This window comes from Cryptotermes secundus, unplaced genomic scaffold, assembly GCF_002891405.2.
Source record: "Cryptotermes secundus unplaced genomic scaffold, Csec_1.0 scaffold391, whole genome shotgun sequence".
Taxonomy (NCBI): Eukaryota; Metazoa; Arthropoda; class Insecta; order Blattodea; family Kalotermitidae; genus Cryptotermes; species Cryptotermes secundus.
Genome location: NW_019737394.1, coordinates 200159 through 227066, shown reverse-complemented (window position 1 = coordinate 227066; position 26908 = coordinate 200159). Strand labels below are relative to the sequence as shown.

Sequence of the window (26908 nt, the reverse complement as noted above, 5' to 3'; positions counted from 1 at the left end):
GGCGCCCCAAATGGACAGGACAGCAACTTTCACAAAGAAGAAAACATCTGGTCATGAGCCCCAGCTGGGGCTCGACACCAAGACAGACTAACTGACCGTCAGTTATAACATGACTTTGACTTTGACTTCGCAATCATCAGTATAAGAGGCTTAAACTTGGCGGTGGTCAGGCATACGACCGTTCAAGTGACTAGACTGCCGTGGTAGCTAATACTACTAGGAAATAAATATATATATATATATAAGGGCATAATCTGCTGTACCTAGCCTGGACTGGCAGAGGCCGTGTATATATTGTACATTTAAATAAGAAATAAGTGTGTATTGTACATTGTAAATACAGACTGACTTAACAAATGACAGACCCGACCTCTCGTCAGAGGGGGCGCTACACATGGACAAGACAGTAACTTTCATTCAAAAGAAATATCTGGTCATGAGCCCCAGCTGGTGCTTGACACCAAGACAGACAGACTGACTGACCATCAGTTGCAACGCGACTGTGCTCCGCGACCAAACGTCTTCCAGCAACCATGCTCTGTGACCAGGCGACTTCCGGCAACTGCCACACAGAGACCAGGCAACATCCGGCAACTACTGCACTGCGATCGGCCAACAAACTCGGCTGCCGCCTACTACAGAGGAGCGAAAATCTGCCGGCACACTCGCGGTGTAACGAACAGTGAGGGCGAATCAGGGCAAACAGCAAGCGCATGTGGTGAACATTAGTAACGACCCCACAGTAGAAAGCTTCTACAATAAGACCTACAAACAACATACATGCCCAATTTTCTACATTGTATCAGTGAAACTTAAGAAATTTAAGTTGGCATACAATTCTTAACCTATCATCAAAAAACTTTTTACATTTTTAACATTTTTAATATATAATATACTTTTAATATTTTATAGCATTTCAGCACATTATAATTTGGTGTACGATATACCTTTACATTTGTCTTTTATCTTATTTATGTATTTGCTACTTTATTATAACATAAACTTGAGGCAAGAGTTTTATGTCAGGAATATGTTACATGGGGGTAAAGATCTTTAATCATTGCCACCAAAAATCAAATCTATGTCTAATGACTTGAAAATTTTTAAAATTCAGTTGACAACATTTTTATTGCAAAACTCTTTTTATACATGTGATGAATACTTTAGTAACAAATTTGCCTAGAAATAAGGATAATAACATAAACAATTTTAATATTGCATAATTTTATGTATAGTGATGTTAAGACTGTAAATTTAACACATGTTTTTTATCTATTATAATGATTTAAGCTGTACATATATATTTATAATTGTATTGTACTATATTAACTATGTGACTGGTTCTATATCTATGTATATGGATTTATGGAATATACAATAAATGAATGAATGAATATATAACACGACGTTTTGCACCAATAAGGATCCATATCGATATTTCAATGCCTATACGTACAACTGCCTGATGATGGTCTTATATGCCCGATCTTTATACGATCAAAATAAAACTGAATACCTATTTGCTGTGTTGACGGTGACACACAATAGGATTAAACCATTGAAAATATGTATTAACAAACAAACGAATCACTGAAGCGCGTCAGAGCACAGTTGATACTAAGAAACCACACGGCAACACAATTGTGACAAGACTCGCATGCTCCGTTGCCTTGAAATTTAGTTTTCCGCGAGTTGCGTAGCCGTTTCCTCAATATGTGCTGCTCTGTTTACTAACATGTGATCAACTCAGGCTGATAACGATTCTCTGAATTGCGGTTGCCACTTTCCGTGGTATGTGCCTGCCCTAATTGTCGTCTGTACTCAAGCAATAGGCAAATACGGCTCTATGCATATTAGAAATTGGAGGAGTTGATTTTTCTATATACATTATACGTCAAGGTTCTGTATCATGAAACCTAATTAAGTAGACACTGATTACTGAATGCAACACGTCTGGCGAACTCTGTGAAGATAGTTGAATGGTGTTCACAAAAACAATGGAAAGCTGACGCTGTTCACGGTAAAATTTGGTTAGGTTTGTATGTTTTGAAGCACATTAAGTTATATTGTTAATTGGATAATTGTGTCATATAATAGCATGGAATTTTCGTGTTCTTATTTTATTGTTATGGCTATCTTATTGAGGTGAATTATGTGCGCCGTTACTATCTCAGTGCCTTCGTTTTCAGCTTAGGTTAAACAAGTACCAAATGGAGTCACTCAGTTCCCATATTCGGTAAACAAAGGTTAGGAATAACTTCATTGTAGTGTAATCCTGCTGAACCACCCTTGTGGTATACTTGGGACGTACCATTTATTGAGGCCAATGATTATAGCGTAAAGTAATTTATACAAGAACGAATTTTGTATGTCGTAGTAATTAATGGCGAGTTTATGTTGAATTGTTGATCGGAGAGGTTAATATTGATAGAGCATATATTCGAAATAGTTAAAGAAAAAACGGAAGAATATACGACAGACTTCTGAAAAATGTTTGTTGTGTTAGGTTTCTGTTGATTTGAAGTATTCTGCTCAACAAACATACATAATATACGTATTGGTAAAATGAGTTGAAGTTGATGTTAAAGTGATAGTATTTTTGAAAATCTAGAAATAATGAAAATGAGTAAAAGGATGTTCTGGGTGTGTGGCCATTAAAACATGTGATAAAGGTTAATGCATTTATTTTCTGAGTTTGGTAATGCTTGAGAAGTGTTTCTGTCATGCCTAACTTCTCACTGCTGATTCGATTTTTGTTGAATTATTAGATACCATGTAAGAGTGTGAACAGTTTTGTGCTAACCTTCAGCATGATCATTAATATTACAGATAATGTCGAAAACACAGATCACACACATATGAAATGGCGCAGTCATCTGAAGGAACAGAGGTGCCAGATATGGTACATAGTTCCAATAATGCTAACTGGGGAACTCCAGGTGCAGCAGATGGTGAAGTAGTTTGTGGTGTAGGAAATGACTGTGTGATGTTTCCTAATATCGTTGTCATCTCCAGTGTGCCTCAGCAACAGGATAATGAAATAGTGGAGTATTTCCCTGAACAGGATTTTTTGGATATCCAAGTTACTGAGGAAGAAGTGATAAGTGAAACATGGGATAATGGACAGCCATTAGATGAAGAAAGGTAGGAAAATCTTGAGTTCTAGTATTTCTAGTATCTAAAGGCACTACTGTCTCGAATGAAATTATATGAGTCGTTCCATGTCCAAGCAGCCTGCATACATGTTCTCAAGAAACACTTTTTTTTTCAGTGAATTTTTGTGACCATGTGTAACCTACAGAACTGAGTTAAAAGTACCAGCTTTTAATTATTTTTATTTTAGTGCTGATAAGACATATCCTTAAGATTTTTCAAAATACAGTCACAATCTGTTCCACATGACCAGTTGACTCTATGAAGCAGAGTCCTTGAGAAGCAAATAATTGCTCATCTACTCAAATATATTCCAGTTTATGGACTATGAAGCTTTATAACCATGTTTACAAGAGCCCACCACTGATCTATATTCTAAGTCAGATTAATCAATACCGGCCACCTATCCTGTTTGTTTAAGATCCATATTATCCTGTCTGTTCATAGGTCTTCCAAATGATTTGTGCTTCAAGTGTTCTGACCAAAACTTTGTACATTGTATTTCTCTTCTCTCCCATGCATGCAAAATCGCTCACCTATCAGATTCTTTTTGATATGAATGTCTTAATAATATTTTGTGAGGAGCATAAATAATGAAGCTCCTCATGCAATTTTCACCAGTCTTCTGTTACTTCATATCTCTTAAGACCACATTTTCTTATGAGTACCTGTTCTCAAAGCACCCAAGCCTATATTCTCCCTCTAGTATGAGAGACCAGGATTTACAACCATACGAAACAATGGATAAAATTATTATTTTGAAAATGTATTCTTTACACAGATAGACAGTGAATGGGAAGACAAAATATTCTGGAGATTCTAAACTGAATGATAGCAAGAATACAATGAATTTGTCATACTCCTTTTTTTATTTTCTTAATGAATGCAGTGTTGACTTTTCAGATCACAATTATCTGTGTTGTGACACCATATAGTCCTTTGGGCAGATGCCAACATTTTGGCTGAACCTGCAGCCTCTGTCCACATATTGAAATGTGTATGATGAGGAACTAGTTGATTGGACAGGCAGGCTGCAAGGAAATGGTCATTCAGGTTCATGGGGGAGGGAGAGGAGATAAAGCTCAGTCAGGGATCATAGGCATTGTGAAGAGGAAAATAGCTGTCTGCCTTACTGTGGCTCTCTGTCCTGTTCCGTCTTCCCATTATCCTTGTTATGAAAATTCTGGATATTTCCCATGGTAATTTAATTTAATTTATCCTAATATTCAAGTAGATCCAATTACAGGGTGAGAAACAAGTTCACACACCACTGGATATATAATTATATATTTTATATTATGTTATTTTTACTTGTTCCACATTATAATGTGTCAAAAATCAAAACAGATGTTCCAAACAATCACTGGAACAAGTAAAAATAACATAATATAAAACAGGCATGTCCGACTTCAAGCAGTTTGTCATCGACTTTTTAGTGTCAAAACTGCCAGTGATCTACCACCTCCTCCTATCGTCATACCTCACTTTAAGCAAAAATGTTGGTAAAAATAACATGACACATGATATTTGTTGTAAAAGTAACTAGTAACTGGTCTGTGTCCCTGATGTCTGTAGATTCATCCAGTTGGAGGGAGAAAGTAACACACTTGGAAACATCTTTCAACAACTGTTCAGTCATGTTTCCACACAGATCATTTATATTTGCCACACAGTGGTGTTCCTTGATAATTGAAGATCTTGAATAGTAGCTATGATCTCTTTCTTATTTTTAAATCCTTCAAAAAGATTATCACCTATTTCAAGAAAACACTCTTTTACAAATTCCCCTTCACTGAAAGGTTTGCATTTTTTAACGATCAGATTTCTGACCTTGAAGGATGATTTGGTAGCATTGTTAGAAAGTGACCTTGGTTTTGCCATCAACTGTTGTTGAGCACCTAATTTCGATTTAAGTTCTTTGAGCTTATGTTTACGAATTTCACTTTTGGGTGGAAAATCAGCATCATACTAATTGCTATGGTAAGCATTATAATGACGTTCCAGATTACACTTTTTCTGGCAAGGATACTGAGGCGTTGCATTTTCCTCTATATTGAGGTAATTGTTTTATTTGACACATGCACACGCACACAGACACTTTTGAAATTAATAAAATAATGTGAGCAGAGCACTTACTGTCCCTTTGATTACACTGAGCTCATCCCCAAACTCTATATTTGTTTAATGCACAGTAAGGTGACAAATCTCCACTAACAGCTAATATAATAATAAGTCTCAGTTACTAGTTCAACGAATGGGGATTCACAGTTGACTGGAGGGAGGGAATGAAGTGAATCACACGTTCTGTTGATCACTCTCGCATCAGAACACACGTGGCTGATGACGAGTGATGAAATAAGAGTTCATGTGATAAGGATAGAGTAGGGACTTCCCCACAGTTCACTTAACACAAGTGTAAAACAATTTTCATGTAAGCCACATAAGAACAGAAAAATATGAATGACTAATACGTATTTTCCCTTCAAAATCTGAATATAATCATATTATATTACAAGTGAATTTACATGCTTTTCACGTATAATTTCGTTATAGGCCTATGAGATCGACCACAATCGTCCTGCGATTGACACGGACGTGCCTGATGTAAAACATAGACAACACAGTCACTTAACATAATAAAATATGACAACAACAACACTTAAATACTAGATGAAAACATATTAACCATTTATCTTATAAAATTATCCAGTTTATAAAAACAATGCATATGAATGGATATTATCAATAAACAATACAGTATCAAATAATGTATGTTACATCACTCACACATAAAAAGAAAAACCATAGAGACATCTGACATGCATCAACAGTAAATCAAATAAATAACTCCTCTCAGAATTGTACTAAAAATTATGGTAATAAATACATTCTTAAATAAATTCATAAAACAACAAGAGATTGTATGTTAAAGTAAATAAATATTTTTCATAATATTTAAATAAATGTTATTGATGAAGAAGCATAATCAGAATATTTGTATATTACTGTAACAGAGCTGACATGACTCAGTCAGTATATTATCTAGGCCACAGGCTGGACGACTGGAAGATTGGGGTTCGGTTTCAGGCGGTGGTATAAATCTGTCTTCAACACTGGTGTCAAGGCATATTCTTGTGACGTCACTTTACTACTCAATGACGTAACCACAATTCAACGTAACTATAACACAAAATGTTGAACAAGTTGTTCCACAGTCGGTCCTTTCGTGTTAACACCTCTCACTAGAATGTCAAAGAAAAATCAAAGTCAAAGTCACATTGTGACTGTTGGTCAGTCAGTTATTCTTATAAATGTGTGCATGTATGGAAACTGATGCGAGGGAATAGTCACAGAGAAATGATCCATCCACTCTATGCTAGTGAGAGTGTGTGCGTTTATCAGCGCCGATGACTCATTCTGCTATCGGCAGTTACACCAGAAATCTGTGAGAAATATTGTATCTCACTGACGCTACTTCCCCAGTTTCCTCGATGATTGAACATCCTGTATTACATTGGTTAATTTATATACAGGATCTTCAGTTGATAATTCCTTTTGGAATCCATACTCTGACTGTATCATACTCCTTGTCATGAAAAGGTAGCAACCAGTTATTACTGAAAAGTAACCACTAGAACATTGTATCATAAACTGTGGCAGGTTGAACAGGTTAAACAATGAATAGAATGAATTGATTTCTGGGGAACCAAAACCAAACATTGTTTTTCTAATTGGCATTTGGATTCACCATGTTTCCTAATATGTTTTTATGCCTTTTGATTGTCCCTCTTTTCTTCTCTCATTCATTTTAGGACTTTTTTATTTTAAATTATAGACAGTGGGTAAATGCTGTAATAGAAGGCAATGTGGTGTAACAGCTCTCCCTGTAACATAGGTTCGTGAGATACTGAAGCTCCCACATTTTGTAGACAGTCAGCTCACAGATAGCAGACAGTTTGTCAGCCTTATGTGTCTGCCAGACCTGTACCTCCAGGTAGATTCCTGGTACTTATTCGTGATAGAGGCTGAGTCAATCCCAGGCCACAGGAATGATTAGATCAATTTGAAAAATCCAGTGACCTCATCAAGATTGAACCCACAACCTTCTGGCTTTTAGCACAGTGCCTCATCCAACTGCACTACCAGTGCCACAGCAATGTAGTGTGCTGCTGCCTATTTAGGGTGTTGATCCCCCGACATTCCTCCTGTTCTCAAATGGCAGATATTGGTATGAATATCAAAGCAAAATAAAAGTAATTTTCTGTGAAAACTATGCATCCATGAGCTTATTCTTTGCTCTAATAAGTCTTTCTAATCTATACTTCTGATACAAGAGTAAGCTAAATGGAGGCTATGAATGATTTTTAAGCAGATGCTAATATTCTTTAGCATTTAAATTATTTGTGCCGTATACTTTGGTTATAATTTAGAGACTTTCAGCATCTTGTTGTATAATTATTTTATTAAATAAAAATTTGTGTAAAGTTTTGCATTTAGTTTTACTACCTAGTGTAAGTTTTGTCTTATGGGAGGGCTGCTAAGTTTTATTTAAAATTTCAAGAAGGTCATTTATTTGAAAGGTTAATGTGCTAAGATTCTGATACATATGGAGGGGGGAGTTTGAGGTTACCACTACTGCTTTGTATATGCAATATCCAAGTTGTATTAATTTTCGTAGAAATGTATTATACTTGTTTTAATTCTTTTGTGAGTTGACAGTGCTGTGTATAACCTTAGCATCTGTGTGGAGTTAAGCCATGAATCAGTTAACCAGACTAAATGTTATCATAGTCTTGTAATTTTGGAAGCTACATTGCAGGATTTCAAAAAAGGGAAACAAAAATATGTTGTTTTGGAATATGTTTAATTTCCATTTGTTAGGTTTTGTAATGCCTAAATATAATTAGTTTTGCTTGTTTTTATACAGTCAGCACTTGATGGAACTAAAGGTGGCATGCAACCCCACAACAGAACCTGACGAAGTCGAGATACCATTACCACAGGATCAAGATGCGTACACAACAATGCGCCCATATCCCTGTGATTTCTGCAGCCGGCGATTTCGTAAGAAAGCAAATCTGATGAACCACATGTTTGCCCACCAGACAGATCGTCCGTATGGGTGCAACCTCTGTGGGGCTCGATATCTTCGCAAATGTGACCTTATGAACCATATGAAAATCCATGCATATGCACCTGGACATCTTGGTAGTGATGATGATGAGGATGATGTTCCAGTGAATAACTCAAACAGGAATAACAATACTGCTTCACTGAAGGGGAGGAGAAAGAAAGCACAGTCAGCAGCACCAAAGAAACGGAAAAATCTTACTGCTGCAGCACAAGATGGCAGTTATTTGGAGGAGGATGACAGCCTCAACTCTAAAGATTTCAAAAGATCCAACTATAGCAATGCCTTGTTGCGTAAAAAGCTTGGGAACAGTAGTAGTGGAAGTTACAGTTATGTGGATGAAGATGTGAAATTATTGTCACAACCACCTCCTACTTCTACTCCCAGCATGGAGCCACAAGAACCTGCCATGCCTCGTTGGCCAGTTATTGATGAAAGTCGGCCGTATGTTTGTCAGCACTGTGGTGTAGGTTTTGCACGTGAGAAAGCACTTGCTTCACATGCAAGGGTTCATGCTGGAGACAGCCCATTTGAATGCAACACATGTGGGGAGATGTTCTGGGATCTTGGGCTCTTGAAGGAGCATTCACGCACAAAGCATGCTGGAAGAAGTCGGGATGAGCCGGATATTTCTGGTCCATATACGGGTGATGATCGGTTTGGAGAGTTCCACTGTGAGACTTGTGGCCTTGGTTTTCATCGACAGGATCTTCTTAAACGTCACCGGAGGTCAGTATTGCCAGTTAGTCTCTTAACATATTAACCTGTAGCTCAATAAAATTTCTGGAGTAAACATATTTAGTTCTAAACCAGCAGCTTCACAGAATTATGTTCTAACATGTTATATTAATTTAGTGCCCATGTTTTTATTAAAATTTTTCACAAAGGGTGCTAAAGAATCATTTATTTACTGCTGATGCCTATCTTGAAGATTCCGTTCTCTTGTTTGAAAACACTGAAGCATAAAACATAATTACATAATTTTATCTATTTATATATATATTGTAACATGGATGGTGCAACAGGAAGTAGGGGTCACATGAGCTCTGCGTTTCTGTGAGTGATGTCACATACCCCCACTCCTTCCATCACTATGCAACGCTTGGTAAACACCCCTCTCCTCTAGGCTGTGACGTCACACAACAGGTGAGTCTGTGTAGCGACTATTGCTAGGCAATTGGTAAACACAGCGATTACGCAACAAGGAAGCAAGGTGCATTTTCCGCTTTCCGGCTGATATTTTATAAGAGAAACTGGAATGCCCAAGGAGTTCAGTCGCCGAGTGCAGTTGCAGTCTAGCATTTGCTGGAGTTGAACATTAGCAGTCGGTTTCCAGCCTTCGAAGAGATGAGTGGAAGTCCAACAGCCACGAGTTGTTAAGTTGTATCGAGTGTATGGATTCAAGACATTTGAACCTAGGAAGTGATTACTGCAGATGGCAGTAATTGGGACACTGTAAATTGTGTAAGTGTAAGAGTGATTGTACAATGAATTTGCTACATCCAAGATGGTGTGAAGTTATTTGTCATGTTACAAATACCCAAGATATGAAAATTTGGTGTCAGAAGTGGGACTTTCCTGTTGCATGACATCACAGCCTAGCGGGGAGGGGTGTTTACTGAGCATTGCATAGTGAGGGAAGGAGTGGGGGTATTTGACGTCACTCGCGGAAACACAGAGTTCACGTGACCCCTACTTCCTGTTGCACCATCCATGTTACAATATATATATGTGAAGTTCAGCCTTGGAGGACCATAGATTGAGGGTTTATGACAACAGAGTTTTGACAGAATATTTTTGGGCCTAAGAAGCAGTAATAGAATGGAGAAGATTACAGAACAAGGATATTTTCAGTTTCCTTTGTTTACCTGTTGCTGCTAACTAACTAACTAACTAACTAACTAACTAACTAACTAGTTAGTTAGTTATTGGAGAGGGTGGGTTTCCCCATGCACTTAGACCTGTATTGGTCCATTGTGCTTCCCTCTATGATTTCTACCAGTCTCTATATCCTACCGGTACTGGTGCTTACCATCAGTCCCGCCCAGCCAGCGAGACCGGCTCTACTAGCTGAGAGGTATCTATAATGCTTCCCCCATCTACCAGAGGTATTAGAGACTGCTGTTGGGTGGGAAACGTCCGTAATTTTGGCTCAGTGACCTCCTTTGGAGATAGGTTTTTTTACGTGCCATAAAGCTACGACACGGGACCCACGGCTTAAAGTCCCTCCCGGAGGACTTAATCCCTGAATTTTTCCGCCCTTAAAAATTCCACGACCTCCGCCGGGTATTTGAACCCGCGTACTACGAGTCATGAGGTGGGACCGTTACCTCTAGACTACGGAGGCCGCTAACTAACTAACTAACTTCATGGAGCTGAGCCATTCTTGAGAAGTTGCCACTTGTGCAGCTGCTCAAGAACTTCCCAACATTTCATGGAAACCGAAGGTTCATTACTGTGTTCACAAGAGCCCTCCGCTGGCCCCTATTCTGATCCAGATCAGTCCAGTCCATACCACCCCATCCTATCTCTCTAAGATCAATTTTAATATTATCCACCCACCTATGTCTTGGTCTTCCTGATGGCTTTCCTGCCAAACTCCTATATGCATCCCTCTTCTCACTCATGCTACATGCCTTGCACATCTCCTGACTTCATATTCTTAGAGCGATTAAATCAGCAAGGATGACATGAGTGAGGCATGTTGCGGGGGGAGTAAGCTATGCAGGTCACATTTCTGGTCAGAAAACTTCAAGGGATGAGATCATTTGGAAGTATAGTATTAAAAATTCATCTTGGAGAAATGTGACATCTATTGTATTGAACTGGCTCAGCATAGTGACTTTTGTGGACATCATAATTAACACTCAAATCCCATGAAAGGAAAGAATTTATTAACCAGCTGAGTTTTTTTATTGCTAGTGGGGTGGGACTAAGTCCCTTGTACTGCGGCCACTTCTGTCCTCTTGTACCAGCCCCAGATGATAGGTGAGGGTGATTGTGGAGCAATTGGTGGAATGAAGATTGGCAGGGGAATAAGCCTCCTCCATGCAATAAGTGAAGAAGTTATGAAGGAACACTTTGTTTTTGGATTGGGTCTTGGTTTAAGGCAGTTTTTCATAATTTCATTCAACCATTGAACCATTTCACACTCAAAACATTTTTACAGAACCCATAATAAAAACCTTACGTATATGATGCTAAATTCTAGACAACAATTAGGTAAGAATAATAGTAAATAAATGTTAAAGAAGGATGTGAGATCAATGTATTACTTAATTGCACATATTTATAAACAAGATCATATATATGAACAATGAAGCCTAAAAACTATTATGCCATGTATTTGCAATTTTGAATGAAAATAGTGGTTTTTCTCTTTTCTTTCATAAATTCTTTACATTATGTTTGAAGAGTCCTATCTTCTGGGATGTAACACTGTGTAGCCTGTTGAAAGTCAGTGTGTTGCCTCCATCTTCAGAGTTGAAGAATAACCCAAGCAAGAATCAAGTCTGAAGCAGGTAATGAGATTGCTTGCTTGCTTGACTTATTCTTCATCCTTGAAGATGGAGACGACATGTTCCTCCGAAATGTAGGCAGCAGACTACATATCCCAGAAAACAGAACTCTTCATAACTGCCGATGTGAGAACCACAAATCTACACCCTTTTGTATGTGGTTTGATAATGGAGTATATTGGATATAACAGATGTAAGAGTGCTCTGAATTCAGAATGGAATCTACCTGTTAAATCTTACACAGATAATGGTATAAGTTTCTACATTCTTTGTAAGGCACTCGTGTCTTATTTTTTACTTAAATAAAATTAAATGTCTCCACCACAACAAAAGCATGCTTCCAATGTTTCAGTCACATTTCTCTCTGCTAGATAATGGAAAGTGTTTTCCTCTGAGGGAAACACATTTTATTTTATTAATTTACTCCCTTTGAAGTGATGTTTCTAATCTAAAGAGACTCCAAAATAAAAATTACGTTTAGTGACATTTTGTAATAATAATATTTAAATTGCCATTTCTTTTGTGTTGTAATTGAATTTTCTTGTGGAGCCCTTATTTTCACTGCAGAACCCCGGGACTTTATATAACATCATTTGGGAAACAGTGGTATAAGGGATTCTTTCATTGGGGAATGATAATATTTTAAATTGGTAGTAACCACTTGAAGACTCTTAGGTTTGTTTCTGTTATGTAGAAAGTTCAGAATTTTACTTGCACTCTGTTGAAGAGCTGGAGTGGCTCAGTATAGTGACCAGGCCGCAGACTGGACAACCTGGGAATTGTGGTTCAATTCCCAGCAGGCATAAGAGATTTTTGTCTTCTCTACAGCCTCTAGAGTGACTATGGGTGCTCCCAACCTCCTGTCCAGTGACTGCTAAGGCTTCTTTCACCTGGGAAAAGCATCTTTTTCCAAAGTTAAGAATGTGCGGGGGCTATACTTCCACTTCCCCATACATCTTTATGGCATTATTTTAATGAATCACAGGACTTTACCTTATCCTGTTATGCCTCCATAAAATATCTTCTATGCTAACAAAAATGTTGATTTTCTTTTTACTTGAAGTGGAATTCTCTGTACTTAATCAGATTGTTATCTGTTTGGTTCATGACTTCTAATACTACAGTTGGGGTTGAGCTTGCAGAATTGTGGTGGAAATTCTTCACCTTGTTGTAAATGGTCTCTCATTTTTTCAGGTTAATTATATCATGCCTTGTTACAAATGTACAAATAATTTAATATTTAAAAGGAACAGTTGGGGGATTTTTATATGAGGGTCATACTGAAAGTCATGAGCAACAATTTTTTGTAAAGTAACATGCTTTATTATTGACAACCCAAATACACCACCTCAATCTACAGGCCTGTCTTTTTTTTTTCCACATAATTGCCACTTTTTTTACACATTTCTCCCAGCGTTCTTAGAGTTTGAAAATTCCCCTTCTGTAAAATTCCGTTCCAGCCATCTGAAGACACTGATGCACTGCTTTCTGAATTGCCTCCCTTGTCTCAAAACGTTGTCCACACAGCTGATCCTTCACAAATCTGAAAAGATGATAGTTGGAGGGTGCCAGATCAGGGCTATAGGAAGGGTGTGGAAGAACTTCCCAACCCCATCATTGCAATTGCTTCCAGTGTGAAACGAGCGGCATGGGGGCGAGTGTTGTCATGCAGAATGATGATGTTTCATCCCGGACGTTTACCGCGCAATGCACGACAGAGCTTGTGCAGCATCAGGACATAATGAGCAGCATTGATGGTTTGCCCAGGTTCCAGGAATTTGGCCAGAATAAACCTTTCTGCATCCCAGAAGACTGTGCCCATCACCTTTGCAGCTGATGGCACTGTCTTTGCCTTCTTTTTTGATGGAGAATTCAAATGGTGCCATTCCATACTCTGCCATTTCATTTCAGGCTCGAAATGGTGAAACCAGCATTTGTCACCTGTCACAATACAGAGCAAAAAATTATTGCCTTCATGTCAATATCTCTGCAGCAGTTCTGAGGTGATGGCTTTTCGCTGACCTTTGTGGTCTTCAATCGATAACCGCGGGACCCAGTGAGCAAAGTCTTTCCCATAGCCCAAGCTTTCAATCATCTCCTGTACTGCACTGTGCCCTATTCCAAGTTTTCAGGCTATTGTCTCCACAGTCACATGCCTGTCATCTTGAATGATCTCATCCAGTCTTTCCTCGTTGCGTTCAGTTGAGGCTGTTCGAGGATGACCGCTCCGAGGCTCATCTTCGATGCTGGTGTTCCCATCTTTAAAATGTTTCACCTATCTTCGAACACTGCTCGCATCCATGCACACACTTCCATAAACACGTCGAAGTCTCTGGTGAATTTCTGCAGCAGGGATTTCCTCTTTCACAAGAAATTCGATGACAGCACGCTGGCAAAACGACATATCGTTGTCGGTCATTTTGTTAGGAGTGATACTGGTCACGTGATGCAAGCTGTTGACTTCACAAAACAGTCAAGGTTAACACAACAGCTGGTTCCTCCTACCACCATACTCTCTTTCGTCTGCTGTTCCCAGGTTGCATGCAAAAAGAGTTGCTCATGACTTTCGGTATGATCTACGTACTTAAATTTATGCGTCTTTGTTGGCAGCATAGATGGATGAATGCTGAAAATGAGATTTTTTGAACACGTTTTAATATCCGTGTCTTGTACCAAGTTTTCTTAAAATCTTGTCTGGCTGAAGTGAAGTGGTTTTGTATACAATTTGAGGTTCTGGCAGTAGCAAAAGGGTGTGCCACCATGTAGACTGGTACAAATTCTCCATTTTGGAGTAATTACTGTTTCCATCTTCAAGGTCAAAGCTATATTAAGCAAACAACAAGCAAGAATTAAGATGGTTTTCTACCAGTCTACATGGTGTCACATCCTGTAAGATTGTACTCTTCTTGTTTCATGTAGTTAGATGTGCTGTAGTTAATAGTTGGTGTATAATGTTTAGTGAACTTGTCTAAAAGGGAACAGTTAATAGTATAGCAAATCATGTGAGATTCTGCTCCAACATAGAAATAATTTCTTTTGTCTTTTCCCAATCAAGTATACCATTTCTCTTAGAAGTTTCACACATTACCAATTTGATATACTGCTTTTTGACATGATGCTGTCAACAGGAGGAATAGTTCTGTGTCTGCTCTTGTTGACAGTTTGGCAAGCTGACAAGAGCAACCTGTTAGGGTAGGTGCAGAATTCATCGTTATATTGCCAGCAGAGGAAACTTAACCCCTCATCTGCTAATGCACACATTTAAATGGTTTGCTTAGATCAGTGTCATATGAGAAAATGACTAATCCCATAATGGTTAATCCACAGTAGATCATTGAAGGTTGTGGTGTAAGGGCGTTTTTAGGCCTGCCCCTTATGCATTCAGTTCCTTAATGGAACAGGCAGTGACAGCAGAGACCCACCTCAGAATTCTTTTTCTGCCTTATAATTTGCCACAGGTTAGTGACTAGACGTGGATTTCGGATTGATAATTTGGTGTATTGAACACTTATAACTGGTAACTACAAATCTACATATTTAACAAATCACTATAGCACGCGCTGAGACCCAGTATGTTATAGTCTTCACTTGTTGTTTCTTGGTTATAGAAATCTTTATCTCCTCCTCCTCCTCCTCCTCCTCCTCCTATTTAGATGCTACAACTCACATAGAGTTTTGGTCTTCTCAACCACACCTTTCCACTTGGTCCTGTCCTGGACTGTTATCTTCCAATTTGGTACCTTCTTCTTCTTAATGTCAGCTTTAACATCATCCTCCCATCATATTTTTGGTCAGCCCACTGGTCTAGTACTTAGTGGCATTTGCTCTGTGTGGCCAAGCCATGAGAGCCTTTGTGCACACATAAAATTGATTATATTTTCATAGTTGATTAACTGATTTAATTCTTGATTTGTTTTCATTCTCCAGCTATCATTTTCTTTACTTGGGCCAAATATTTTTCTAAGAATATTCCTCTCAAAAACCAGTAATTTATTGATTTCACCTACTTTCAGTACTTAGGTTTCACAAGCATAAGTAACTACTGGTCTGACCACTGACCAGTATAGTTTCAGTTTTGCTCCTCTGGAAATTAATTTACTTTGGAACATACTTTTGTTTGAGTAATATGCCTTATTTCCTAGTGCTGTTCTCTCCTTAATCTCTTCTTATATTGAATTATCCTCATTAACTATTGGCTCATGATATTTAAATGATCTGACTTGACCTATTTTTAAATTTCCAATCTCTAAATCATCAATTTTAGATTGTTTTCTTCTGGTTCATTTCATGTACTTTGTTTTCACTGATCACTAATCCACATTTTATGGATTCCTTCTTTAATATATTAAAATCATCAATCATGGCCTGTTTAGGCTGGTACTTATTAAAATATCTGCATATGCAATACATTGTTTCACTCTGGTTAAGATGTTTCTCATAGTATCAAGCTTTCTTATTACATTTGTGTTTATGCTAAAGAGAGTAGCAGACAAAAGATCTCTTTGTGTACCTCAAATTTACTAGAGTACTCATTATTCAGTTTCACTGTTGCTTTTGTATCTGTGAGAATGCTATTGAGCTAATCAATTTTATTGGGTCATCATAATATTTTAGGCTCTCCAATACTTTATTTCTGTCAATTAAATCAAAAGATTGTGTTTAGTCAATAAATCATTATGTAGTTCAATATTATTGTGACATTTTCAAAAACTTGCCCAATAATGAAAATGTTATCTACTGTAGATCTGTCTGGCCTGAAACCCATTTGCACATCACTTTTTCTTGTACTATTTCAGATAACCGATTATTTAATAGAATTGCAAATATTGTATAAGCTATATTAAGAAGGGTTATTGGCCGATAGATGGAGCATTTGGTATGTCTCCTTTCTTATATATTGGGCAGATAATTCCTTCCGTCCAATCTATAGGCAATTCTTCTTTTTTCCGTATTAACAGAAATAGATTGTAGAGTCTTTGCTTCAGTGTACTTCCTGCATGTTTAATTAGTTCTGAGGGAATGTTATCAGTCCCTGGAGCCTTGTTCAATTTTAAATTGGTTATTATGTTGTCTATTTCTGTGTAAGTAGTGGGAGGTAATATATTTTCATTTACCTCTTAAGATTTCTTTTCCTTTATTACCTTCAGACTTCTTGTCTGTCATCATTGAAGTTCTAAAATGATGCTCCCATCTCTCTAATATTCTGTCTTGTTCAGAGATTAATTTTCCATCTTCATCCTTACAGACCAATACACCTGTAGATTTCCCACCTTGAAAAGACTTGATATCTCTAAAGAACTTTCTTGCGTTATTTTGTCTGTGTGCTTCCTCTGTCAGTTATTGTTCCCACCAATGGAAATTCTTTTGCTCTCATACTGATGTCCTTACTGGCTGGTGTCCTTGTTATATAGCGTCGGCACAGACTATAGAAAACACCACCTCCAACAGCTCTTCTGTTATTGCGTGTTTATTGCTTGTTTGATGATGATGGAGTGTGTTTACTGTGCCACTGCCCCACAATAGATGATGTCTCTTGTTAAACTATCCTACCTTGTCACAGTATGTTGCAGCACAGCCCACCTTCCTCTTTCCAACCCAGGTAACACTGCCTTTTAATGCTGGCCCCTGCAGAAGTATTGGGAAACAATTACATTACTGTGTAAGATTTGAGGTTTTCATGGCAGTGACTATGAAGAAAGCAGTATTCTGGGATATGGTGCCCTGTAGATATTGTGTTAACCGACGTTTCTGAGGAACGTATCGCCTCCATCTTCAGGGTATAAGGAAAAAGAAGAAAATCCACAAGCAAAGAACCAGCGTGAGAAGGTGCAAATAGACTAATGTCAAGACTAAACCCAGCTGTATAAGGGCAGGAAGACATGGGAGAGGGCAACATGGGAACTCAGTAGAGAGGAGAGGGGAAGGGTCTGGGGGAGGTGGGTCAGCAGGTAGCTGGCTAGAGCAGGTACAGAATATTGCGTCAGGGGGAAAGGCAAAGTTAATTGGAGGGTATTAACTCTTAAGCTTTGGGTTGCTATGCAAGTCGGACATGGACTTGCATGGCCTTGTGGATCTGGCGTCATATCCCGGAGGTTTCTTGAGGAAACATATGAGAGGCTTCCATGACTTCCTGAGATGAAACCCCACCTCTCTGTTCATATTGTTGGGATAGAGTTCAATCTCAATGGCCTCCCTAATGATGCAATCCATATAATAGGTCTTGGTGGTGAATGCAGTGTCCCAAATTGATGCTGTGTTCGGCCCCAGCAGACTTGTCTGGATGTTGAGATGGATGTGCTACTGATGCGCCTTCAACCTCGTGTCCACGGAATGGCCTGTCTGCCCAATATAGACCTTGCCACACTTGCATGGGATACTCTATACACCCAGTGTCCTTAGTCCCAGGCTATCTTTAACTGGCCGGAGGAAACGATAATTTCTTTGTATGCAGGCCCACTGATATGATGATGTGCTGGGACAGGACTCTGCTGATTCGGTTGAATATAGTCCCGACATAGGCAGGAAGACGACTGAGTCTGGTTTATTGTTGGGCCGACTGATGTTCGGACGACGGTTGCGAACTCTGCGGATCTGTCGGTTGTAACCGTTCTGCCTGAAAATGTCCCCCAGGAGCACCAACTCCACATGTAGGCTGTCTTGATTGCATAGAGCTCCAGCCCTGTGCACCAGTGTGGAAAGTACAGCTTGCTTGTTGGATGGGTGGTGGTGGGATGCAGTGTTAAGGTAGAGGTTTGTATGGGTGGATTTGCGGTACACTCTATGACCCAGAGAACCATTGGTTCTGCTGTAAATATCTATATCCAGAAAGGGGAGGTGGCCCTCACTTTTGGTCTTCATTGTGAACTGAATGCACTGGTGGTTCAGGAAGTCCTTAAGCTTGTCGGGTCCATATGGCCAGATGACAAAGGGGTCATCCACATAGCGAAACCAGCAAAGGGGCTTGTGTGGGGCCAAGTCAGTTAACACAATATTTACACAGTGCCATATCCCAGAAGACTGCTTTCTTCAATTACATTACTGTATCTGCCTTTGTTTTACATAGTATACATGTTACAAACTGTGACACATGGTTCAGTGATACACGGTGTAAATGTCGAGGGTTTTATGTGTGTGTGTGTGTGTGTGTTTGCATGCACACGTACATATGCAGTTGCTTACCTCAAAGTCCAGTATTGATTGAAAGCAATTTGTAGCAAACAGTAGTGGAGATAATTTACTGGTAAAGGAATTTATGTAATTATGATGTTTGTTTAAATTATTTAGTATACATGTTCCATTTAAATTCTGTGGCACTACTGAAAATAACACACCAAATTGCTGTCTGTCATACCAAACTTTGTAACACACAAAATCCAACTAATGTGTTCATGCTTGTCACAAAATACAGGTTCTGTACTGGAGAGTTTTGGGCTGTTCATGTATCAAGAGTATGTTGCATGCTGATTCAGGATCATCCATGAGCAGTCAGTAGTTTTTCAGCTGATCAAGAAATTCCCTATTTACGTAGTGCAATCCAAAAGTTCCCGAAATATATTAATAAAAACTATTACATCTTACCTAGATCTTATTCTGCACCGTCACCTTCAAAGTAGTCCCCTTGAGATTGCATACACCGATCCCAGTGTTTCTGCCACTTTTCAAATGCATCCTGGAAGTCTTTCTTTGTTAGGGTGTTTAGTACCGTCTGTGTTTCCGCTTGAATTTCCTCAACTGTATCAAATCTTCGCCCCTGCAACTTGGTTTTCATCTTGGGGAAGAGAAAGAAGTCACATGGAGCTAAGTCTGGCGAGTACGGTGGGTGGGGAACAACTGCCATCTTGTTTAGCCAAAAATTCCTGCACAATGTAAGCTGTGTGCGGTCGTGCATTGTCATGGTGCAGTACCCAGTCATTCGTGCGCCACTTCTCTGGGCGTTTTCTCCTCATGTCCTCCCTCAAACGCCTTAGAACATTGCGATAGAACTCTTTATTGACTGTCTGACCAGGAGGGACGAACTCCTTATGAACAATCCCGTCAATGTCAAAAAACAGATCAACATGGACTTAATGTTGCTCTTGACTTGTCGAGCTTTTTTTTCCCCGAGGTGAAGAAGGGCTCTTCCATTGTGACAATTGCTGCTTGCTTTCAGGGTCGTAGCCATAAACCCAACTTTCGTCACCAGTGACAACCTTTGAAAGAAAGTTTGGATCCTCTTGAAGCTGTTGCTGAAGTTCCCTGCAGACTTCCAAGCGATGCTGTTTCTGTTCATTAGCAGTCGTGGCACAAACTTCGCCGCAATCCTCCTCATGTTCAGTTCCCCTGACAAAATTCATTGACATGTACCATAACGTAGTCCCAAAGTGTTACAGAGGTCTTGGATGGTCAGTCTACGATCTTGCAGAATCAGATCCCTAACTTTCGCGACATTATCTGGTGTTTTGCCCCGTTGACGGCCGTCCTGAACGATCGTCGTCATCAGTCATTGTTCGGCCATTTTTAAAACGTTTATACCACTTGTAAGTTTTTGTCTGGCCTAAACTGTTTTCACCTAAAGCTTGCTTCAACATTTGGTGCGTTTCTGCAGCGGTTTTCCCAAGTTTGAAACAAAACTTTATACAGACACGCTGTTCTCTCAGGTCAGCCATCGCGAAACCGCAAACTCATGGAAACACAACAATGGAAATACGTTCACCAACAATAAACCCAACCACTCAACTCAACGCCGCTTGCCACAGATTCAAGAAGGATGTGTGAGGAGACACCTAGTGGTATTTTGATGTACTCATAACCATTCGCGCGCAAAATTCAAATTTCGGTAACTTTTGGATTGCCCCACGTATAAGGATCTCAAATCCTTATGTTAGTCATCACAGAAAATTCCTGTTAGACCCTTTCATTAGCCATATACAGGTTATTCCTTTAAGATCCATTTTAACATATTATCTCATTTGTGTCTTTACTTCTATGTGAGATTTTTTAATGAACTGTTGTAATCATTTCATGTTTCCCAATTGTATACTACAAGTATTGTCCATCTCAGCTTCCTTCACTTAACCAATCTATCATATGGAAAGTATAAACTGTTAAGTTGCATGATATGTCATTTTTCTGTTTCCTTGCCCTACATCTCACACAATACACAACCTAACTTGTTGAAAATTTTATGGAAACATCACTTTGCATTTCCAAATTTTAAGAAAGGGGTGTTATTTTTGGTACAGAATCCATGTCAAGTTTGAGCCAAACAGCAGTGCAATGGCAAACGTATGTCAGGTGTGTGGTCAGGACTTCCCTGGGCAGAACGACCTTTTGGCGCATGTTGAATCACATGCACGTTATCAGCCTCATCGCTGTATGTTGTGCGGCGAGTGTTTTTTGGATGCACCAGCTGTTGCTGCACACGTCCGACGACGGCATGCTCGTAACATCCCGCCCAATGCCTGCACCCTCTGTGGTAAAACTTGCAAAGATCGTCGCTCACTCCAGAAACATGCTTGGGTCCACCTAGCTGAACGCAGCTTTTCATGCCACAGGTGTGGCAAACGCTTTCACAGTCGTGCACGTCTTAAAAGGTAAGCATGGTTGCTGTTCAGAGAAATAATCAGTGTTTGAAATGAGGTGGGATGCTGTTCCACTTTTTAATATCTTGCTACTTTTCATGTGGCCCAAAACCATTTCAGAACTTCCATAGAATCCTGCAACTTTGCCAGACAATCCATTGTCTCCTTTGTCTCATCCCCACAACAAAACAGTGGTGATACAAAACTGTACCAAATAATGTAAACCAAAACGTTACGGAAGTTCCAGTGTGCTTTGGCTGACACGCTGATCATCTGTCCCACCATTATGGCAAAAGGAGAAAGTGTCAGAGCTTAATTACAGGACAGAAATTAGGCGTTTTAGATTGTTAGACTCTCAAATTAACAAAAGATTCTGGGAATAACTTATCACTTATTTTCTTTTCACTGTAGAGCTTTATTGTGTATGCGTAGGCAAGTCAATAAAACAATATTATAAACATATATTTTTGATCAATATATTTTCCAACGAGTTTAATTCAAGAACACCTGAGTTTTCTCAACTATTATCTGATACAGTGTCCTAATGTACATTTTAGGGAACTCAGAAATTACTTTGATGGAAAATATATGACAAGTGGGCTTGCCTGTGCAACTTGGAGAAGAAAAACACAGGATGATTGTGATGCATCTGGATCTATTGTCACCTTATCAGGGAGCCTTAAGCCTTTCTGGTTGTCACGTTTAGAAAAATTTTTTCAGGCAGGTCGTCAGGAGTTTTTAAATGCCTGCTGAGCCACTAAGTGAACTGTTTTGCTGGAAAAGTTGGTACAACAAGGGCATAAATTTAAAAAGATAAATTGAACTTACATTTTCGATTGTCTAATTCATGGGTCAACTCAGCACTGCTATGATATCTGTCAATGGAAGGGTGATAGTCTTCAGTACCAGACACACTGAGTCATAGTCTGGCCATCAGGGAAGGAACTATCCTTGAAATGAATGGTTTGTCAGAGTACAAGTTACACACGTCACCTGTAAGTTTTCCATAATTTTGAATTATACTCTGAACTTAACAAGTGCCACATTCAGCTAATGGAAATAATCTGATGCCCCACTTCATTGTTTTCTTTCTTTTCTTTTTTTTTGGATTATAAGTTTTAAAAATTATTTTGCGCTTGAAACCAACTGTTGATTCATCATTACAGTGTTTTTACTTGGCACAAAATTTTTCTGAAACTTTCTCTTTATGTTTTATTACCACATGTACTTCCTTGTCTTCTTGATGGCCCAATTGCTTTATTCGGTGGCATCATTCCCCCACATGCATCATCGCCCACTGTCATGTCTTTCCACGCAACAACACTTGTTTCACTGTCGCTCTTACTGTCATCATTCATAAACCTGAAATGAGTGATTCGTAAATCAGAACCAAACCAGTCGCAGTAGAAGAAAGATTAAAAGAGAAGATAGTTATAGTCCAGTAAGGAATGGAGCAAGTTTTAGTCGGTCATTGATTGTGAGCTGTGGTAACTGATAGTAATTAAGAGTGATTGTAAAAGAAGGTGTCAGTAAATCCAATTGTCCAACCCAGAACCCATTATTATTAGTCATGCAAACCCCAAATATGTGACAATATAAAGGCTGTTGCCTAGAAATGGCAGCAATGTATTTACTGTTCTTGGCTAGCAATGGTCGTCTCATATGTCTTTTGTGTGTTATGGTTAATGTTCTCTCTTTGGTCCACCCCAGTGTATTGTGTAGATGTTCAAAGCAGGCAATATTCAGTTTCCCATGCGGAGGTGGGGTCAAATACCATAGCCCTGCAAGTTGTAGTGGGTAATGGAATGGTAACCCAGTGCCTGGGGGTATAACCAGGCCACCCTGTTCCTGGGGGGATACAAATATGGGGACCTGGCCATTCGGGTTGAGTAAGTCTTGAATCTGAGGCAGTGTAATATGAGCATGAGTCCCAGGGGACTTGGACCTGAGTGTCTGTGCTGGTGAGGACCAGTAGCAATTGAAAATGTCAGATGGATACTTTCGTCAAAGGGGAAGTTACATAAGGACTATTAACACAAGGGTTCACTGGGGGGGGGGAATCTCTGGCCATGGGTCTCAAGGAGCTTGATGCCAAGATGAACTGATTGGCAGTAAACTTCCCATTGCAAAGTAACCTTGACTTTGACTTTGACAATATTCAGTCTAGAGTTCATACACAGTGTGTCCAGGTTCTGTTAGGGTTGTGTTCATTAAAAATACAAGACATGAATTATTTTCAAAATGTCACTCTTTTTATTCAAAATAATCTCCTTCTAAATCAATACATAACTGGAATTGGTTGAAAAGTTTTTGAAAGCAGTCATTTTACTCCTTTTGTGGAATCACATTTAAAACTGCGGTACATTCCCTTTGGATGTCCTGGATGGTGTTGTGACAGCCTCCTTTCATTGCCAATTTAACTTTTGGGAACAACCAGAAATCTGCTGGAGCCAAATCTGGCAAATATGGAGGATGATCAAGGACTGTGATCCATTTTCTGGCCAAAAAATCGTGCACAGTCTTCAATTTGTGGGGTCGGGCATTGTCATGGAGGAGTGACCAGGAACCTTGCTCTTGATATTCAGGTGGAATTCGAAGAATTCTCGCCCACAAACGATTGAGGACTCTGAGATAATAATCAGAATTCACTGTTTGACCTCCTGGCAGAAATTCCTTGTGAATGATTCCGTTGGAATTGAAGAAATCGGTTAGCAGTGTCTTTACTCGACTCTTCTGCATGCGCACTTTCTTTGGTTTTGGCTTCTTTGGGCCCAACCATGCTGCACTCTGCTGCTTTGTGAGAGGCTCATATTGAAAACACCATGTCTCATCACCAGTAACAATCTATTTTGTAAATTTTAATTCACTTTGGGCTGACTGTAACATGTCTTTGCAGTGTTCCACTCTGCCATGTTTTTAATCACCTGCAGTGTGTGTGGTACAAACCGCGCGCACACCTTCCGTTTGCCCAAATCCTCAGTCAAAATTTGATGCACAGTACTTTTTTGTATTCCCAGAAGTTCCTCAATGAGTCTTGCAGAAACACATCTGTCTGATGCAAGGATTTTGGTCACTTTTTTTTCACATTTTCTTCAATGTGACTTGTTCTCGCCTTTGATGCACGAGGAGCGTCTTCAGTGTCCTCCCTGCTGTCAAGAAATACAGCATACCATCGAAAAATGTTCGAGCGACTCAAACAGTCACTACTGTACACACTTTTCATCATTTTGTATGTTTCTCCAGCTGTTTTGCCTAACTTCTAACAAAATTTGATGTTGGCTCTGTGTTCAACCACCCTTTTCTGACAAGTGTCAGAACAGTACTGTTACATTCAAGGTCAGAATACATGATGCAGCGATGCTTGCGCTTTGAAATTATAGACAACCACAGCTGAAACTTCAAGAATCTTAATGCCACAACTCGCGAACAGATGGCATTGCATGGCAAAATTTAAAAAAAAAATGAGTAAACAGCTGCAAAACTTGCGTATACGTAGATGTGGCTCTGCTCTCAGAGACACATCTCAAACCCCATATGAGGTTCTTGATTCCAAATTATTACTTTCATCTGGCTGACCGCTTCCTGGGAAGAAATGGCATTCCCCATAACCATGTAGACCTATGCTATATGTGCAATATATACACTTGATAAAGGTGAAGCCTATTTATAAGATACAAACTCATCCTCTTGCCAGAGGAGATGTTACATAAGGACTATGATTGCAATGGTTCAGGTGCCAAAAAGAAATCTCTGGTCTTGAGCCTCAAGGGGCTTGGCACCAAGAGGAACTGATGGTGGTAAACCACCAGTCACAAAGTAACACTGACTGTGACAGTATTCAGTCTCTGTCTGAGAGATAGGAGGAGGAAGTCCACATGGGAACAGTGTTGCCAGGTACTAGGCTTGAAAATACGTGGGGCAATCCAAAAGTTTGCGAAATTTGAATTTTGCGCGCGAATGGTTATGAGCACATCAGAATACCGCTAGGTATCTCCTCACACATCCTTCTTGAATCTGTGGCAAGTGGCATCGAGTTGAGTGGTTGGGTTTATTGTTGGTGAACGTATTTCCATTGTTGTGTTTCCGTGAGTTTGTGGTTTTGCGATGACTGACCTGAGAGAGCAGCGTGTCTGTTTAAAGTCTTGTTTCAAACTTGGGAAAACCGCTGCAGAAACGCACCAAATGTTGAAGCAAGCTTTTGGTGAAAACAGTTTAGGCCATACACAAACTTACAACTGGTATAAGCGTTTTAAAAATGGCTGAACATTGACTGATGATGACGATCGTTCAGGACGGCTGTCAACGGGCAGAACACCAGAAAATGGTGCGAAAGTTAGGGATCTGATTCTGCAAGATCGTAGACTGACCATCCAAGACCTCTGTAACACCTTGGGACTAAGTTATGGTACATGTCAACAAATTTTGTCAGAGGAACTGAACATGAGGAGGATTGCGGTGAAGTTTGTGCCACGACTGCTGCAAAATGAACAGAAGCAGCATCGCTTGGAAGTCTGCAGGGAACTTCAGCAACAGCTTCAAGAGGATCCAAACTTTCTTTCGAAGGTTGTCACTGGTGACGAAAGTTGGGTTTATGGCTACGACCCTGAAAGCAAGCAGCAATCGTCGCAATGGAAGAGCCCTTCTTCACCTCTGCCAAAAAAAAAAAAAGCTTAATAAGTCAAGAGCAACATTAAGTCCATGTTGATCTGTTTTTTTTTATATTGACGGGATTGTTCATAAGGAGTTCGTCCCTTCTGGTCAGACAGTCAATAAAGAGTTCTATCGCAATGTTCTAAGGCGTTTGAGGGAGGACATGAGGAGAAAACGTCCAGTGAAGTGGCGCATGAACAACTGGGTACCCCACCATGACAATGCACAACCACACACGGCTTACATTGTGCAGGAATTTTTGGCTAAAAACAAGATGGCCGTTGTTCCCCACCCACCGTACTCGCCAGACTTAGCTCCATGTGACTTCTTTCTCTTCCCCAAGATGAAAATCAAGTTGAAGGGGCAAAGATTTGATACAGTTGAGGAAATTCAAGTGGAAACACAGACGGTACTAAACACCCTAACAAAGAAAGACTTCCAGGATGCATTTGAAAAGTGGCAGGAACGCTGGGATTGGTGTATGCGCTCCCAAGGGGACTACTTTGAAGGTGATGGTGCAGAATAAGATCTAGGTAAGATGTAATAGTTTTTATTAATATATTTCGCGAACTTTTGGATTGCACCACGTATAATAAAATCAAACACAAAAAGAATAAGAACATTAGGTAAAAATGATGCAGTGATAGTGTGTGGAGGCACTAATGATATCAGCAAGAATGACTCTAATGTTGGACTTAAAAAATTGAAGAAATTTGTATCAGCTACACAGGTTACTAATATATTTATTGTAACTGTTCCTCATAAACATGATTTACAAGTATCTTCCTCTGTAAATAAGGAAACTGAAGTATTCAATAGAAAAATACAAAAAATGATGAAGTCAAATAGAAATGTGATTGCAATTTATGCAAATCTGAGTAGAAGTGAATTCACAT

The 26908-nt window shown here is 39.4% G+C and overlaps 1 protein-coding gene across 6 annotated transcripts in view; it reads left to right on the top strand.

Moving 5' to 3' along the window:
- The first annotated feature begins 1951 nt into the window (after positions 1-1951).
- LOC111870348 (zinc finger protein 93) overlaps positions 1952-26908 on the top strand; it is a 31159-nt gene continuing 6202 nt past the window's right edge. For 2 of the 6 annotated variants that reach the window (XM_023862550.2, XM_023862555.2), the window contains exons 1-4: positions 1952-2035; positions 2830-3144; positions 8081-9013; positions 21024-21374. In XM_023862550.2, the coding sequence (XP_023718318.1) occupies positions 2864-3144; positions 8081-9013; positions 21024-21374 (1565 nt within the window). In that variant the 5' untranslated portion in view covers positions 1952-2035; positions 2830-2863. The other 4 variants (XM_023862554.2, XM_023862553.2, XM_023862551.2 and 1 more) reach the window with 4 other exon arrangements.